This window comes from Centroberyx gerrardi, chromosome 16 (genome assembly GCF_048128805.1).
Source record: "Centroberyx gerrardi isolate f3 chromosome 16, fCenGer3.hap1.cur.20231027, whole genome shotgun sequence".
NCBI classification, from domain to species: domain Eukaryota; kingdom Metazoa; phylum Chordata; class Actinopteri; order Beryciformes; family Berycidae; genus Centroberyx; species Centroberyx gerrardi.
In genome coordinates, this window is record NC_136012.1 from 12482029 (window position 1) to 12499690 (window position 17662).

Here is a 17662-nt window from a genome sequence, read left to right on the forward strand (position 1 = left end):
CCACCATTAGTTTACTAAGTTGGAGCATATATAGTGATTTTCAAACCTGGGCCTTTTTTTTTTTACAAATATACTCTGTTCACTGCCCTCTCATGCATAACAAATGGTTGTGATTACCACTGGGTATGATTCCATGATTTGTAGCTGTAGTTGAATGCTAAAGTCAGTCAATGCACAAACACAGGGCTTTCTTCTGTTGCTTTCACATTACTCTCACTAATTAATTGAGCTAATTGGATCATGAGTGCCATGGTCCCCACTCTGGATAGGAGGAGCAATCTGAGGCAGAAGCTTTGTGGACCTAACATGACACAGTTTACAATGTAGCTCTGTGCCTTTAAGAGAAAGGGTCTACTCTCCAGCAGTGGCAGAAGGCAGCCAGAAGCCACTGCAGCAGAGCCTCAGCTGCCTACCTGAGAAGAGAAGAGAGGAGCAACAGCAGCAGAGCAGACAGGCCGGCCAGCTTCCCCGCTCACATCACAACAAACCGTGTCGTGGAGGGAATGGGGGGTACCTAGCCCGTTAGCTAACCAGCTAGATTTCCGAGAAGCGGGGAAAGCTCACGGCGGTCCGTCAAGATGGTATCCTGGATAATTTCAAGGATAGTTGTGTGAGTATTGATTCGGCGGCATCTGTTGTGAATTAACGTTAGCCAAATGAGCGGCTCCTCCATTCATCAGCTGTCTGGTGCAGTCTAACGTTACGCCGCACCGACTAGCTAGGCTGCTTCTGCCATCCCTTTTCTGTCTGCATATATTTCAGTTATTTAATAATGAAAACATATCAGTTCACAAGCTATTATTTAAAAACTGAATCAATCAATTGTTTAAGTACATTGCGGCGACCATCGCCCTATTTTTGTGATTTTTACAATAATGTGCGGGGCATTCTGTATCCAGCGCTTGCTAGCCACTGTTAGCTAGTTGCCTAGCCACCTGACAGAGATGTGATGGCAGGGAAGAAGAATTAGCTTGCCACGTATTGTCAACTGAAACCTAATTAACATGCCAACCTCGCGGTAAGCAGGTTAACAGACACCAAACTGCCTGCCATGGCTATTTAAAACATTGCAGCCTGAATGGTGTCTGGTGTTGTGAGCATCTCAGCACCATATGTTAGTAAAATGTGATGGCAAGGCTTAGCCCAGCAACCCTATCAGGGATGTGAGTGTATACATCCATCCATCCATCCATCCACGACTAGGCCTATGTCGGAGGATTTTGGTAGTAATGTATGTGTGAATGAAATGCATATTTTCAAAACACTGGATGTAGTCTGACTTTACAGTCTCCATATTAGAGATTCCTTGCTGTGATCAGTAGCCTGGGCCTAGGCTTCCACCTGTACACAGCCCGACAGTGTGGATGACTCAACTAAAGCCAGCAGCTGTCATCATCCTGTTCCCCTTATGCAGTTTTCTCAAGACACTCAAGATGCTGTCTTTTTTGTTGGCCAATGTCAAGTGACAGTTGGGGGTCTTATCACTTCGTAGGCTCTTGTGTGGTCGGACCAATTTGACAGCATCACTACTAGATGGATAAATCAGGTGGATTTGCCTGTCTAGTAATGCTGTCAAATTGGTGTGGATTAAACTGGGTTTGGTAGTTTAATCCTTATGTTTACACAGCGACTTGTCTTTGACAGGAACAGGTGCATAATTGTCAGTGGTGTTTCATCTCTGTAAATAATGTGCATATTCTGCCAGGATTACATAAGTGGAGGATAACATTGGCAAACTGTTACTATATTAGTGGCTTCCAGCTGGCTCTTCCGCTTCAGTGCACTTCAGGTAGTCATGCGTCAGTGGAAGGCAAACAATGTGACCGGATCTGCAAAATCATGGATGTTGCACATCTTATACGAGATAAATAATTCTTCATCTTTACTTCGTGTTTCAGATATCGGCAGCTTCCTCTTTTTCTCACCTTTGAAGTAAAACCTGTTTGTTTTGCATGGGCAGTTGGATAACAGATGTGTACGAATGCTTATACAGCGCACTGATTTGTAAACTGAAAAGTCTACTTGATCTCAGCCTCAAGTCCTAAGTCAATACATGTGGATGAACAGCGTAACTCGATCCTATGCGTGCCCGAAATCTATGATCTGTGAGTCTCAGCGGGAGGACAGAGCGCTATGGAAATCGGCGCAGAGAAGTGAACCTGAGATCGGGACACAAAGGGACAGAGGGCGTCTGCCGAGGGAGCCTGCATGCCGAGAGGCCTGCCACGAGCCTCAGATAGCCTCTGCTTACTGTACAGACCCGGGCTGAGAGGCACTGCACACATGACTGAGCAGCACAGACACATAGTGGGACAGGAGGAGACCTAGTTACATGCTCAGAAAAACAGAGGGGGTGTGCTCAGGCTCATACAGACAGATGCAAAGCAAGGGGAGAATCTCATTGGTATGGCGTGGAGCGTTGGCCTATGGAGAATTCTAAGTCCCAAACATAGGCGCAAAACATACAGACACACTGGTGGCTTCCTGTGATAGTGGCAAGTTTGCAGGCGGTGTCCTCCCTGCTCTCCCCTCACTCAGCATTCAGCATCCTGTCACATCAGCACAAATCACCACAGTGGCACAGGATGGGGCCAAATACACACTAAAACACAGCTCTGTGCGTGTGGTGTCCTCATCTGCACGTGGACTAGCACACCGTGACCCACCCCTGGCAGTCTTTTGTGTGTTTTTTCCAGTTTATCTGACTGCAGCCTTCCCGGCTCCACTATTTCCATTATATTTGTCCTTTTTTTTTTTTTTTGCACTGATTATCAGGCCAGTGTGTTTTGACAAGCCACTGCCCTTCAACTCACTAATGTGGCATCCTCACTGAGCAAAACCAGCCAGAGACTGGTTTTGCTCAAGTAAAAGGAGCCCAGAATACACAAAGCGACTTGTGTTTACTTAGGAAAAACATAAGCTTAGACAAAAGATGGCTAACCTGCTTCTTAGTGGAAAAATATTCAAACAGGAGCAAGTTTGTTAGGTGTCAAAGTTAACACCTAGAGGCCATGTTCTCTAGCCGATATCGGTGTTGTTTACCTTGAAACCTGAACCCCCACCTCTGACCCAGGTCTTTTTGCCTCTGTCTCATCTGCAGCCTTGCCTTTGGGACGCTCTACCCAGCGTACTCCTCCTACAAGGCTGTCAAAACGAAGAATGTGAAGGAATATGTGAGTATCGGCCTGCTTATCAAATCACAACAGTGTTTTCCACCCTTGTCTACCCTGTTAAGACTTTTTGGATACTGCACCCGGGGCCCCTGTCAGCCATTGTTGGGCTAATGTCCGCCATATGTTGTCCTATGTTTTAATAGCTTTAAATGCTATTTGGGTGTAGTTTGAGCTCTTGGCCTGAAATATATATTTAGCTAATAAACTGTACATACTTGAACTTTGCTTTTATCAGGAAAAGGAATGTAAAACAGATAGAGCCCACAGAGACCAGTTTAGACTAATACCCATAGCAGCGTCATGGCTCTCAGAATGAAACTACCCAGTCCCTTGATACCAAAATAATTCACAGTTGAATAACACAAAGGATAAAGTGGTAATGATTTTAGGATGGGATGTCCAGTGTTGCCAGTGGAAACCAGGATACAGAGCAGCAGCTTCCCATTGTGCCTTTGGCTGAGAGAGTCTTTTTTTTAAATGGGGTCCTCCCTGCTTACCTCATCGCTGCCAGGGAGAAGAGAGCGAGGGATGAGAAAGAGTAGGGGTACAGGAGGAGGAGGAGGAGGAGGAGTCGTCAGCACTCTGGCCCTCCGCCTAGCTTTGCACTGGAGAACAGTCTCCTCCCGGCTGGTTACCATAGCAACCCCCTCTCAATAATACTCCAGCAGACGGCCACAGAAACAGCGAACGAGGGAAGGAGGAAGAGAGAGAGAGAGAGTGGAGGACGCCATTTTTAGAACTGTTGTTTTCATGCCCTTCTCCTCTTGTTTGTCTCTGTTCTAATGAGTCAAATGATTCAACATTAGATGCGTTTACAACAGGGTGCCTGTGGCCTCTCTCACTTTTAATATTTCATATTCCGATTATATTTATAATGCATTTCCACCCTATCTGTGACATTTACTATCTGTTCTTCCTTGACTAAGCTAGATTGAAGTGGTTGCTAATTGCCTACTTTATGGCATTTATTCTATTTATAAGATGCCCCACATTTCCATTGTCTCCGGGAGATCAACCATGCATACTGATGTGATGTGAAAGGGCTGAAACATATGTTGCATTTATGGGCTGGCGTGTCTATGTGTGCATAGCTTCTGTTAGGCCACACGTGCCTCAGCACGTGTACACTGGAGGCTGTGGTTTTTGATGTGCTATGTGTGTGATGCTGTCTCTCTCTCCGTGTGTGTCTGTGTCCAGGTGAAGTGGATGATGTACTGGATAGTGTTTGCGTTGTTCACTACAGCGGAGACAGTCACAGACCTGGTCCTGTCATGGTGAGTCAGGAGCCGCTGATGGTCATGGCTCTAAAACCCCGTGCCCAACAGAGTGCTGTGGTCCCTACCGCAACTGGCCTGTAGTAAATAAACAGCTTACATAATATCAATAGACACATTCATGTGTGTGTATCTAGGGCTAGACTGTTCTTGATATTTTCAGTACAATAAACTCTTTCTTGTTTTCATTGTAGCATAATAAAACATAACTTGCCCAGTTATTGAACCTTTTTATATGTAAGATGATCTGTATCTTCCTCACAGCTTCTATACATTTTCTTTTAACCCCTCTGATGGTGTTATGGAATGTGTCGTTGCCCAGGTTTCCTTTTTACTTTGAGCTGAAGATTGCCTTTGTCATCTGGCTCCTGTCCCCGTACACCAAGGGCTCCAGCGTCCTCTACCGCAAGTTTGTCCACCCCACCTTGTCCAACAAAGAGAAGGTAGGAACCCAACCGAAGGCCTTTCAGCCGGCCGGTCGGTCAGCCTCGTAACTGTGAACTGCAGTCCGCATGGAAATATTGTGTTTTCTCTCTCTTCTGCAGTTTTTGCCTTCCTATTTTGTCCTTGTTTTTATTGTTTTCATTGTTGTCTTTCACTCTCACGCCTCGTCTATCCTTCTGCTGCTACAGGAGATAGATGAGTACATAACGCAGGCCAAAGACAGGAGTTATGAGACCATGATGAGGTTTGGGAAGAGGGGTCTCAACCTGGCTGCTAACGCTGCTGTCACTGCAGCCACCAAGGTGAGCCATGGCCTCTGGTGGCATTGTTTCCATTATTATTTGGGTGTAATTTTTGATGCTGACTCAAGGTTTGATGAACAGGGGAAAAGGCTTCAGCTGAGAGCCATATCCAAAATGTCCTAATGTGGAGAAAGTCATTCATGTTACTGATCACTTTTAAAGCATAGTTAGGTCTGGCCCTAAGCCATGTCACAGTGTGCAGCCTCAGATCTTCAGGGCCCTTCTGGCTGTTAAAGTCGAGGCTTAATACTAGAGGTGACTGGACTTTTGCCATCAGGGCCCAGAGGCTTTGGAACAATGTGCCATAAGAGCTTAGGCTAGCAGAATCAGTATCATATTTAAATCACTTCTTAAAGCTTTTATATAATGTCTTTTATCCTATTATTTTTGTGATTTATATTGTTTTTTACCCCCTAATCTTTTAATCTTGTGGTGCCTTCTTGTTTTTACTTGTTTTCATTTATGAGTATGTTGTTTTCTATTATTTGATTCTCAAAGCACTTTGTAAACTGTTTAAAAAAAAGTGCTGTCCACCTTAAGTTAATATTATTAACTCTGAAGTGAATGTGTTTGTTTTTGCTTCAACGCCCAGGGGCAGGGCGTGCTGTCAGACAAGCTGCGTAGTTTCAGCATGCAGGACCTGACTATGATCAACGCCGAGGACGAGCTGGTTCTGCGCTCCTCAGACCCCCGCATGAGACGGGACCCCATGGATGACATGAGCTCAGGGGCCAGCACGCTGCCCCGGGCCAAGAGCACCGCCACACGGCAGAGTAGGACCGCACAACACACACATCCCGTGCTGCATCCCGAGCAGTTTCATATGGATGCGCGTGGAAGCATACGCACCTGCATAAATACATACATTTGCAAACAAACACACCACATGTGTCACTTGCACTGCAAATTCACCCTTTGAAAATGAATTGAAGGGAGAGCAGCGCAGTCGAACACTGTCCAGTCCGATTTGCTGATTTGGCAGCAGTGTCAGTCAGTGGACTTCCTATTGTCTGCTTAGCCCTTATCAGAGTGGGGCGGGGGCTGTGGCTAGCCGGCCGGCCTGGGTGGAGTCATGTGATTTAGAGCACTGCAGGATGCCAGGGAGGAAACTCACTCCGGGGAGAGGAGAGGATGGAGGGTGGGGGGAGAGGGGGACAAAAGCATGTGATTCCAGTGGGAGGAGAGCCTTGGAAGGAGGACTCTTTGTGTCTGACGTTACACTTCTGGCTGGCTGGCTGTGTGGGCCTGACGAGCTGTGAACTGAATACAGAGAGAGAGAGATGGAGGAAAAGAGAACGAGTGCAACAATGAATGAAAAGAGCAAAGTGGTACAATTCAATTTATGCCAAAAAAAAGAATCTAAAGCCATGTGCAACTTCAAAAAACGGACTGAAGGAAAGATAGAACAGCGAACACAGAAGTGAAAGAGTCTGACAACAGGAGATAAAGTTAAATTCTCTCACTGGGTGGGCTTATTTTGAGGGTATTTTTTCTTCTTACACTATTAAGAAGCAGTGAAAAGGTTGTCAAAATCTTCCCCTTTCTTCAAATTTGAGTCATCCTACACCTCTCCATGGTGCAAACCATGCCGAAAACAATGTGAAGGATTCTTCCTGACCGTGTGTTCACACTGAGAGCAACTTGGTTGATGTGTTGTTCTTTTCTGACCGAACAGCTGCTTCGGTATTGGCTTTCATAACGTAACATTGTATGATAAGTTAACAGCTAGCTCGCGTGATGGGTAGCATTAATCGAAAATACAGAAAAAACAAAAAATCTCAATAACATTACTTGAGAGCTTGCAATCGACCCCCAAGTTGGATGTAACCATTCTTCAAGCATTACTTTTGAGGCGTTCATTCCTGTAGTCTTTCAAATAAAAATTGTAGAGAACTGGGATGCTTTGTAATCAACTTCTCATCCATTTTGCACTTGCCAGGCGGAACTGTTATTCATGAAATGTAATCACACTGGTAGGGAAACAAGGAAGCGTGGAAATCTGATTGGCTGTTGATGGTCAATGGCCACCTAAATTCAGTCATGGTCAATTTTTCTTGGCTGACAAGCCTTTGACCCTCCACAGATCGGCCGAGTTTCCCCGGTCGCTCACCTATATGGGAAATGAAAGGACTTACACTCAGAGTGTGGCCCACTAACCCATTTTTGTCCAATCCCACAGCCCGCTCCTTGGCGGCCATGTCGCTTCCTGACGACACGTCATCCCAACACAGCTCTGACCAGTCAGACACAAGGACTGAACATTCTGATGAGGACGCGGGGGAGAAGGCCCCCAAGCGCAGCGCCAGTGTCAAGGCAACCAAGAAACCTGCTGCTACCAAGACAGAGGTAGGAGCACTCAACACACACACACACACACTGAGAGCAAGACTTATGCATCATTACAGGCACCAGAGCGACAGAGAATGCTTACTTAGGTATTAACAGCTATTTGAATGTTAAATCTTCCTCTTCCATCTTCCTCAATTTTTTCTATGTATAAAAGATGGTATGTGTGAATTTCCTCCCCAGTACTATTTCTTGTTAGCCATGTGCCTGACCACTGATGATGCTTCAGGAACAGTTGTGTGATAGTGATGAAAGTTATGGAACAAAACAGAATTATATTCGGCTGAGCACAAAATCGCTTAAAACCTCAGTGGCAGCTCCGTGTTTCTGTATGTGCTTTCAATACACGTATGCATGGTTTGCGTAATTGTAGGTTGTGAAGTGACCTCACTGTTGTCTTTCTTCCTTTTCCTTCTGTTGTTTCATCAGCTCTGTTAATTGTTCTTTGCTTTCTCCCCCTTCCTGTTCTTGTCGTCTGTCTGGAAGACTCAAACCAAGACGGTGAAGAAGCAGACAAAGAAAAAGACCACCACCACTAATGCAGAGACGCCATGAGGCCTGCTGTCCACATCCACTGGCCGACACTCTCTCCTCCCACAGCCAGCAGGCCCCTTCGTCTGTCTCCGGTCTCCACACACACACACACACACACACACACACACACATATCAAGAAAGGAGACTGTGTCACTCTCGTGAAAAGTGCAGGTTTAGATTTTAACTGTATGTGGCCAGCCTCATGTCATTAACAATTCTTTTACGTTCGCTGGATTGTTGCTTATTTTCATCTCAGTCTCTACTATGAGCTAATCTCAGACTATACAGTAAGAAGTTTTATGGGTTTTTTTTAAAGTCAGAGAATGGCAGTGATTTACTCTTTAGCTTTCCTTTCTCCTGTACCCTCCGCAGATGTTTGGGTCCCCATAGTAGACCAGAAGTGAAGTTCCTCTCCTGGGTGTGTGTAGCTTCCAGCCTCATATTGATCTCAAGTGTATTTGTTCACATTCCACTGGACGCAGTGTGACTTTCTGTGGGCCACACACTATGGGGACTGTTCTTATTACAGTATTTTTTTTTTTAATACAGGGCACAGGTGAGATAAGCGATGGTAAAGATAAAGATACTTCACCGGTAGAATATTACATTCTTTAGTGTGGGGTCTTCTCTTGGCAAGGCTAACCTTCCTCGTTCCTGGAAGACTTTGTTTGTATTTGGGTCTCTTCTGTCTCTTGCGGGCTACTCTTCCAAGGTTCCAGTTAAAAAAAAAAAAAAAAAAAAAAAAAAAGAAGGAAGCGAAACCTTTCCTTTCTCTTCTTCTCGGCGTGAGGAGGCCACAGGTCTGGGTCCTCATCTGGTCCTGTCAAAGATAGTAGATCCAAGATGGTCGTCACTGGGAAACGGAGGACATCACAAGACAGTTGGCTTTAACTGTCAGGCCCATCCCATCGTCGGTTTTCCCTACTTCTGTACTGAGGAGCAGGAGGGGCAGCAGACTGAGAAACAGTTAGTCCTGTGCTGACAGATGGATGTAGAGATTTTTTTTCTTTTCACTCTCTTGGACCTTAGCCGTCTCGCCCTTGCCACTGCTCAGCTCATACCTCCTGTCAGTCAGCAACCACTCTGTCTTACACTGTCGTACGTAACTATCTAGTTATACAGCACTACTTCTGACGACCAAAACATTTTTGACTTTAACTCAAAAAGCCCGTTCTACTTGTTTTACCTCAAATCTGACCTGCACCATGGTTAACCTCTTGGACTGCTTTTTAGGCCCCATGGCTTGTGCGCTGTTTCCTTGTTGCCAGGTGGGAGGGTTGCTAGAGTAGTGTAGCTTCCTTCCACCAAGTCTTTATACCTCTGAGTGAGCCTGGCTCTACTAAGTTCAGGTCTCACCTCTGGCGACTCCCTCTCTCTAGGCAGTTAAATAGATCTCATACTGTAATATGACTATCAAGTGAACTGTCTAGTGTTGGCTTAGCGATCCTTCATCTAGACATCTCTCATAGGTTGTATTTATCCATAATTCTTAGGCTAACTGTTAAGTCTCTATTATCCAGCTGGCTTGGCCATATCGTGTATTCAGTGAATATGACGATGAGCTGTGCATAGCCTGGCCTCTTTACTTTAGGTAATGCTGTCACTCAGTGATGACAGCGGTCTTCTCCAGTAGATACAGTAAGTCATAGATGAGTTGCCTGTGTGTACTTGAGGTAACATACAATCTCCTCTCACTACAGTAATGATATCTGTATTTTGTTTTACATTAGAAAGACATGAAGTAGCGTTACGCTCTGTTGGCCCTTTTGCTCAGCTGTCTGGTGACGCGACGCCTCTTTATTATAATAGATCTTAGAAGCCAGGATAAAGCAAAGCAATATGGAAATGGCTTAACCAAAACCCACGTCAGGATACTGGGAGCGGTCATTTGCGCGTACCCACCCTATCGTTTCAGATCTGGAGGGAGTGTGGAACCAGGCTGTGGGCATTTCTAATCAGACTGGACTTTTGTTTGGGGGTTGGTTCTTTCGGGGGCATGCCGTTGAACTGGGCATGGTTTCTTCTGAGTGTTCTGTAATGAGTGAGTGAAAGCATGAGACTACTTCTGCACCCGTTACTGCTGTCTGCAGTGTGACACTAGTTTGAACCAGTAGGGGGAGACAAACCCCACACAACTGTTGGCAAAGTTACTTAAAATGTAAACCCAATGTAAATAGTAACCTTGACTGTATAAATGAGCTTGCTTGCCTTATTCATTTTCATGGAAGGCTTAAATTCATTTTCCTTTTTTTTAATCGGTTGTATTTTTTTTTAAATCTGACGAATCATATGTTCTGAAATGGAAGGAAGCTCAGCCTTCATCAGTAAGGACTTCTGGTGTCAGAAGTGCTATTTGTGTTTTTAATTTAATCATTTTGATGTTTGTACTTTACTTTCTCTCTCTTTGCCTCTTGAGACATTTTAACAGTTCTTCTTGTACCGGAACATCTCAAACTCAAGATAGGGAATCCCCAGAATTCTTGCCTGAGGCTAAACTGATGTTCTGCAGCCAAGCCTGGTTTTGACTTTGTACATTCACACCCTCTACTCAGGCTGGCTGCAGGTTCTCTGAAAGGCTTGGTTTTAATTTATTTTAAGTTTGCACTGAGGGAAGAAAACGTGGCACATAATTAAATGACAATTTTGCTGCCACCAAGACACCACTCTGCATTTTGACTTGTGTTCATTTCCCTTTTGGATATTTATTGTTGATTATTTTCTGTGTGTTTGGAATCAGTATTATTGTATACATGGACTTTCATGTGAGAGAATATTCAACATTAGTATATTGTTTGTGCCAATTCTTAATACTCCACTGTAATAAAGGATAACAAGTTTGTGTGCTGGGATAATGGTATCTAACATGGTCATGTACCAGTAACAAATACTACTAATAAAGAAAAATAAAACAGTAATTTGCTGCCTGTTGTACAATTTAAACCAGATAATAATATATTTTTGCAGCATTTCAAGCACTTTCTGTTAAATCAATATCCTTATGCATATAGAGGTGATAAATTGGGCAGTTTGTGGGGAACTGATCATTTTTCACATCTTTCCACGAGACAAAGCCTCAAACAGCTAACAGGCCTGCCACTGAAGAATGACATTTGGTTTTTGGTTTGACAGATTTTGTTTCTTCCGTTGTTCCATGTTTGGTTGGATGACTAAACCCACAAGATAAAAAAAAAAGTGCAATTTTCCTCAGACATTAGGAGCTGGTTGCTCACAGCTGGTAACACAACAGAGTTATTCACACACTGTACCCCAGTCTCTGAGCAGACACCTGACCAAAGCACATTGTGCCTACAGGTCTCATGATGGGGGGACAAAAGCAAACAGAGCCTGGGTGAAGTTAAGAAAGTTTTTATTACAGGAATATGCCCAAAGCTTAGAGCAGAATGAACAATAATACAGACACAAAAGATCCAGAGCAGATGTTCACAGATATACTTGAGATCCAACCATAATCTAATTAAGAGTATAATTAGGCATTGGTTCTCAAAGTATGGTCCGGGGACCCGAGATCAGCAGAATAATATTATTTAATTTAAATTTTATAAAATTTAAATTAATATTTAAAAATAAAAATTCATTTTTAATTAATTAGGTTTATTAATAATTATATTAATGTTTGTATGACTTCATTTCAACAATTTTAAATAATTTAACAAGAAATTATCCCAATTAGAGAATGTATAAAATGATAATAATAATATTATTAGAATAAAAATGAACATTATTATCTCACAATGTGCAGTGTAGGCAGTTATACAATTCAATATTAAATCGACACCAAAAATGTTCCTACGGAGAGCCTTTGGGCAAAATCTTATCTAATGGGGGTTCGTGGTCTAATGCGTGTCTATTTGGGGGTCCACATGAGGAATGTGGTAAAGCAGCAGGGGGCAGAAGTTTCCCTGAAATGCTCTCCCTAAGCGTTTCCTAAAAACCTGAACTATTTTTCTATTGAATTCTGTAGTCATCAAACACTTCTTAACCATTTCATCCCACTCCTCCAGTAACATTCGACAAACTTGATCATGCTCTTCTGAGAGAAATGTGAAGGAAGCGATCTTCTGCTTTCCCCTGTCAAAATGTTCCTTGTACAGTCCGTCAGAACTCTTTGCCAGTGTCTTAAGCTCGTGACGAGCAGAATCAATATTCTTTTGTAATTTTTGTTTGTCTCCTGTCACACTCCGTCTATCTATCTTCTTATACCTTAACTCTTTATGGTCCAATTTGAAAGGTGTCTGGCATTCTTCAAAATTTGGATAAAAATCACGGCTACTAAAAGTTAAACCGTTAAAATATTTTGGGCCAGCTAATCCCCAAAACTTTGTATAGCATACACGAGTGATTAATCCATAATTAATGTTCCACTCCCAGGCCTTAACTAAAAGTTGAAGCATGCAAGGGTCAGTGTTTTCTTCTCTCTGTAAACATGGGCTATTGTATGTATAAATAGAAACTTCTTTTACATTGTTCTTTTCTAAAAATGGTTCAAGTTCTTCAATCAAAATCTCTTCACTGTGCTTTTTGTTTTTAAAATCTGGATAAAACGGTCCAAATCTCGTTACAGGCTCGTTACAGGCTTCCGTGATTACAACAGCATATGCATATTGGTTGTCCTTTCCCTGTTCTTCCTCAGCTCGATATTTCATGTGTAGCTCCAGTAGACGTGGGGGCACTGCATCATCATCATCAAATTCCTCTGAAGGCAGTTTCATTATGTGATTATAAAGTTCTATTTTGTCTTTAGATTTTATTTCTTCCAACCAGTCTGTTAATCGTTGAATACTTTGAACGATAAGGTCAATTTCTGCTTTGCTGATATATTTAGTTAAAGATAGCAGTGTTGTTTTTGCTGTCCAACTGGTGCTCTTGTCCCGTTTCAAAGGTTCAATAATCAATTTGTCATATTTGCCGTCATCGAAAATTGGTTTGGTGTTGTACAATAGCATTTGTTTTAAATCTAAAACAACAGCCTTTTGCTTGTGCCTGTAATTTTTTGCTGCTACGCATATCAGCGACGGTAAAGAACTGGAAAGTTTGACTGGGGGAAAAAAATGAACTAGATTGTTAAAATCATATCCAGCACACTTGATGTAGATCATGAAAATGGAGCAACATTCACCGTTTTGCTTAATCTGTTTCAATTTTACAGTAATCAATTCATCAAAGTATTTAAGAGTTTGTGAAAATTTGTATTCGTAGTGTTCTTTTAAATTTACAACAGCCTGTAAATCCTGATTATTGTTGTAATGTTCATTGTGGCAGTTAAGTAGGCATAACTGAAACACTTGACTGGGGATACAATATTGTATAGGCCTACTGTTACAACCTAAAACTTCATCATGAAGTATCCTCATCATAAAGTGATGATCCTCGTCCTCTTCCCTGAAAAACAAACATGTCAAAATTAATTTAATTCACATATACAAATTAAAAATTCTAAAAATGTTGTTTTCCAGTGATATTTATAACTCTCCTGCTGGGTGCTGAGTAATGTTCCAAGTAGCAGCATACTGTCTGTTTGGTTTATGTGATTACTTATGACCCTACCTGTCTGAAGGCATCTCTCCCCTCTCAGGCATATCTGGAACTTGTGGTCTGCTCTGGTCTGGTAGGTGGTCTGAGTACAGCAACACTGTGGAGAGAGACAGAAAATATTGGTGTTATTAACTTCTATTTCAAGGTGCTGTTATCATTTGAGAAGTAAAGTTAAATTTTTCAAAGACTGAATTTTCTTTTCTCTCCCAGCTGATCTTTTTCATATACTTATTGGTTTTTATTTCTTGTATTTATTCTTGAACATTAAATCATTTCCAGGTGCAGAGTTAATTGAATGCTAATAATGGTAAGCACTGTATACCTTCTTATACAGTATATGTTATTTAAGAAATATTCACCCTCTTCACCCTCTGAGTAATGGTTTTATTTTTATTTAGACCAAGAAGAATATAGCACAATAGGTTTTTAAAAAGTTTTACCTTTTCCCACGTCTGTTGTAAAGGTCACCCAGCAAGCGTAAAGATGAGCAAGTTAGAGCTCTATGGAGGAGCAATGGAAAATCAGGTACAATTAGTGAGGTGCTCTCTAAAGCTACAACATTAGCTGTGAGGTGTTGAAGTTGAGAGTCAGATTTCAGAGAGTCAGATTTCTCAATGTTATGGTACTGGACACATTCAAGTAAAGTTACAGAAGTATTAATAACTGCCAGTGTTGTGGGAATTTGACTAACACCCTTTGAGAAACTCATTGGTTGTCACCAGATTCAAACAGTTTTAGATGTCCAATCTAAATCTGTAAATGAGCTAGCTGCTATTTGTCCAACTCACCAAAATCAGGATGCCTCGATAATGTTTTCAATGAAGATCCAATACTGGATATTTGTTCACTAAACATAAATATATTTGTATGTGGTGGATGGCACAATTAGAGGGAAGGTTTAGGCTCTCGCTCTGTCTTAGAAACTTTGCTTTCAGAAGGAGGATTTCAGCACTAAAGCAGTTACAACAAATTAGATGAATCATCAAATCATCACCCTCCTTGTTGACAGAAATATATATAGCAAGCATAAATAGCAAACTTTTCCTGACTGAATTAAAATCATTGCACTGGATCTTTGAACTAAAACGTTGTTTTGCTTTTTCCTTTACAGTTGTCTTGACCATGCCTATCGTATCAGGAATTGATATAGGCCAAAATCAAATCCCACACATTTATGTTCAGGATGCATACAAGTTGCTCTGTTAAAAATAAGTCGAAAATTGGCATAAAATTGTCATTACTTACCAGAAAATGAAGAAAGAGTGGAAAGATCAACGGGCCAAGAGCCCGGATAAAAAGCCCTGGTCAAGGGCTGGTCACCTTGCGACAAGGTCACAAGGTGACAAGACAAGGGTAGACAAACCTGGTTTGCTATAGGAATAGAGATCTTGAACTTGAAAAAGATAAACAAATCTTACTGGTAGATAAGAAGTTTATAATATACAAAGCCTCAAAATAGTTATTCCTGCAGCAAACCAAGTTTGCCTACCCCTGCCTTTGTTACTTTTGTTACTTGAGTTTCTTTTTTCCTTTTGACAACCAGGTTGAGTTTGTAAAAAAAAGATTCTTTGTGAAAAGAATCTGACAAAGAATATTGCTTGCATGTTGTATATATGGCATACTGAATCCTTTCATTGTCCAATCATTTTGGAGAAATGGTTGTTGCCTTCTCAAATTACACTACGTAGACTACAGAAATACTGGAATGCTGATTGTCAAGTTTAAATGGTTGGGCTGAGCACCATTGTCTTCTGTACCATGCTATTGCAGTCAACGTATCTGAAATGTTTAATTGCTGTGTTCGTACTGATACACAACAAGCAGTTCAAAGCCCCCAGCATAGACAAAGCTCTAACTTGTTATCAATATGCATTATTATGCACATTTATTCCACCAACGGTAACATCAGGTATAATACTTGACAAATATATTACCTGGTTTGACTGACTAATGATTGAAACCTGAAACACTGAAACCCAATGTGATTTTCTTTCTATTCAAAGACAACATGATGCAGAACTTCACTGATCTCTTTCAGGCCAAGCTGGTTTTCTGTTGGACTTGCATGACACATGCTCTGTTGCTATCAACACCTTTGGCAGATGAAGTGCATTTTTCCCCTTGGATGACTGAAGAACTGGATCTCTTTGTGAATAACTGCAATTCTATAATTGGGGGATATTTTATGTCCATGGAGTACATCTTGCATATTTTTCATTAAAACTTTTTTAAACTTTTTTTTTTATTTTCATACATGATCATGTTTGAACAAATACCATCATCATGTATCATAGCAACAAAAAACAATAAAATGAGCTCATTTATAAAATCTTTTCATCATTTTCCTTTCATGAACATTAAATGATCATGACAGACAAGCATTCATTGCCTATACACCAAACATTCGGTGTGAAATAAGTTTTATGTATGTCTGAGAAATCATTGTCAACTAAGTTACCCCTTCAAAAACCTCTCGATAAGAAGTGGTTTGTCCCAAAAGCATATGAACTGTGTTGTGTGATGTCATTTCCTCAGGAAGAAAACACTGACTGGCTCTCTCCTCCTGTTTGTTAGAAAGTAGTGTCTGAGTCAAGAGTAAGATTATTGAAGGTCAACAGTGTTCCTCCAGTATCCAGTACATTACATTTAATTGCCTTTTAATCAATTATTTGTGTCTTATTTATGCAATTTCTTTATGTGTGTGTATGTGACAGGCAGAAATCAGCAGTGCTGGTGAACAAAAAGGCTGAAACGTCTAGGAGCCTTTTCACGCCGTGGGAAGTTAAACGATTGCTGCAGAGAGAAACCGCTCTGTGGTTCAGAGGCTGGGAGAGAGCAGGCACAGGCAGGAAAAGAGTGAAGAACAGGAGAGGAAAGTTTCTCTTGTTCTGTCCGTCCTCTCTCTCATCTGTCTCTGTTTGACATTATGCCACCAAACATATTTGAATTGTTTCACCTGTACATGATTAAATGGTTAAAGTTGCATGTTACCATTCAAATGAAAGTTTAAAATAATGTTATTGACACATTATACACTTAAATATAAACTGAAACTATGGAGGCACAGTTGCCTGATTCTTACAGGCAGCAGACAAAGTAATGGAAACACTATGGACTATAACTTTGAAGTAACTATATCACGGTTGCAAAGGCAGTTACAGTACATAGGCATCTTGGATTCAGTTTGAGTAATCCAATGGATTATGTTGGCCCAGCTGTTGATCATCTGAAGGTTAATATAACATGACATGACATGAAAGCAAGAGCAGCAGGACAGATTTCAGGGAAATCACGTGACTTCAATAACTTGTTGTGGATGGTGATAACAACAGATTTTACAAGATGTACAAATATGTTAATAAGAAATAGTCCAAAAGATGATGGTGCTCTAGGCAGTACAAAGGTAAAGAGGAGGGCTGAAGGTGTTACAGCATTAAAAAGTCTTTATTCTAATGGCTTTCCAGCAGGTAAATACACGAGTCACATTAAAAGAGCCAGCATGTTTCTTATAGTGGTGAGGTAACTAATAGAAAATGAACACTAAATCACTAAAATGCTCAGGGGCTTGAATGCCATCCCAGCTAAGTTCCTGAGAGATGCTGCAGAGGTTATTGCTCCCTATGTCACACACATTATAAATCTTTCAATTTCCCAATCAAAAATCCCCCAGGAATTTAAAAAGGCCAGAGTTACTGCTTTATTTAAAAAAGCCAGTAAGGTTGAACAAAGTAACTACAGGCCTGTGTCTATATTAAGTGTTTTAAGTAAAATCCTGGAAAGAGCTCTTTATGAACAGATTTTTAAACATGTTAACCAGTTTAATATTTTAGATGATTTTCAGTCAGGTTTTAGACAGTCTTACTCAACTGAGACTTGCATGATTTATTTAACCGACTTCATTAAAAAGGAAATTGACAGTGGAAAGTATTGTGGAATGGCAATGCTCGACCTGCAAAAAGCATTTGACACAGTGAATCATCAGATATTGCTGTATAAACTAAAGGCAATAGGTTTTAATAGGGAGGCCTTGAAATG

General features: G+C 41.4%; 1 protein-coding gene and 1 long non-coding RNA gene across 2 annotated transcripts; one reads left to right on the top strand and one right to left on the bottom strand.

The window, feature by feature from the left end:
- The first annotated feature begins 578 nt into the window (after positions 1-578).
- On the top strand, positions 579-8521 carry reep2 (receptor accessory protein 2). The gene is made up of 8 exons (XM_071909724.2): positions 579-610; positions 3101-3173; positions 4371-4447; positions 4770-4890; positions 5080-5193; positions 5786-5966; positions 7373-7539; positions 8026-8521. The coding sequence occupies exons 1-8, from the start codon at positions 579-581 to the stop codon at positions 8092-8094; spliced, it is 834 nt and encodes a 277-aa protein (XP_071765825.1). The 3' UTR covers positions 8095-8521.
- A 2903-nt stretch (positions 8522-11424) lies between these two features.
- LOC144542427 (uncharacterized) lies at positions 11425-15165 on the bottom strand. The gene is made up of 4 exons (XR_013507256.1): positions 14873-15165; positions 14068-14127; positions 13640-13724; positions 11425-13474 (listed from the first exon to the last, which is right to left on the bottom strand). It is a non-coding gene; the product is annotated as an uncharacterized LOC144542427 (long non-coding RNA).
- Positions 15166-17662: the final 2497 nt, after the last annotated feature.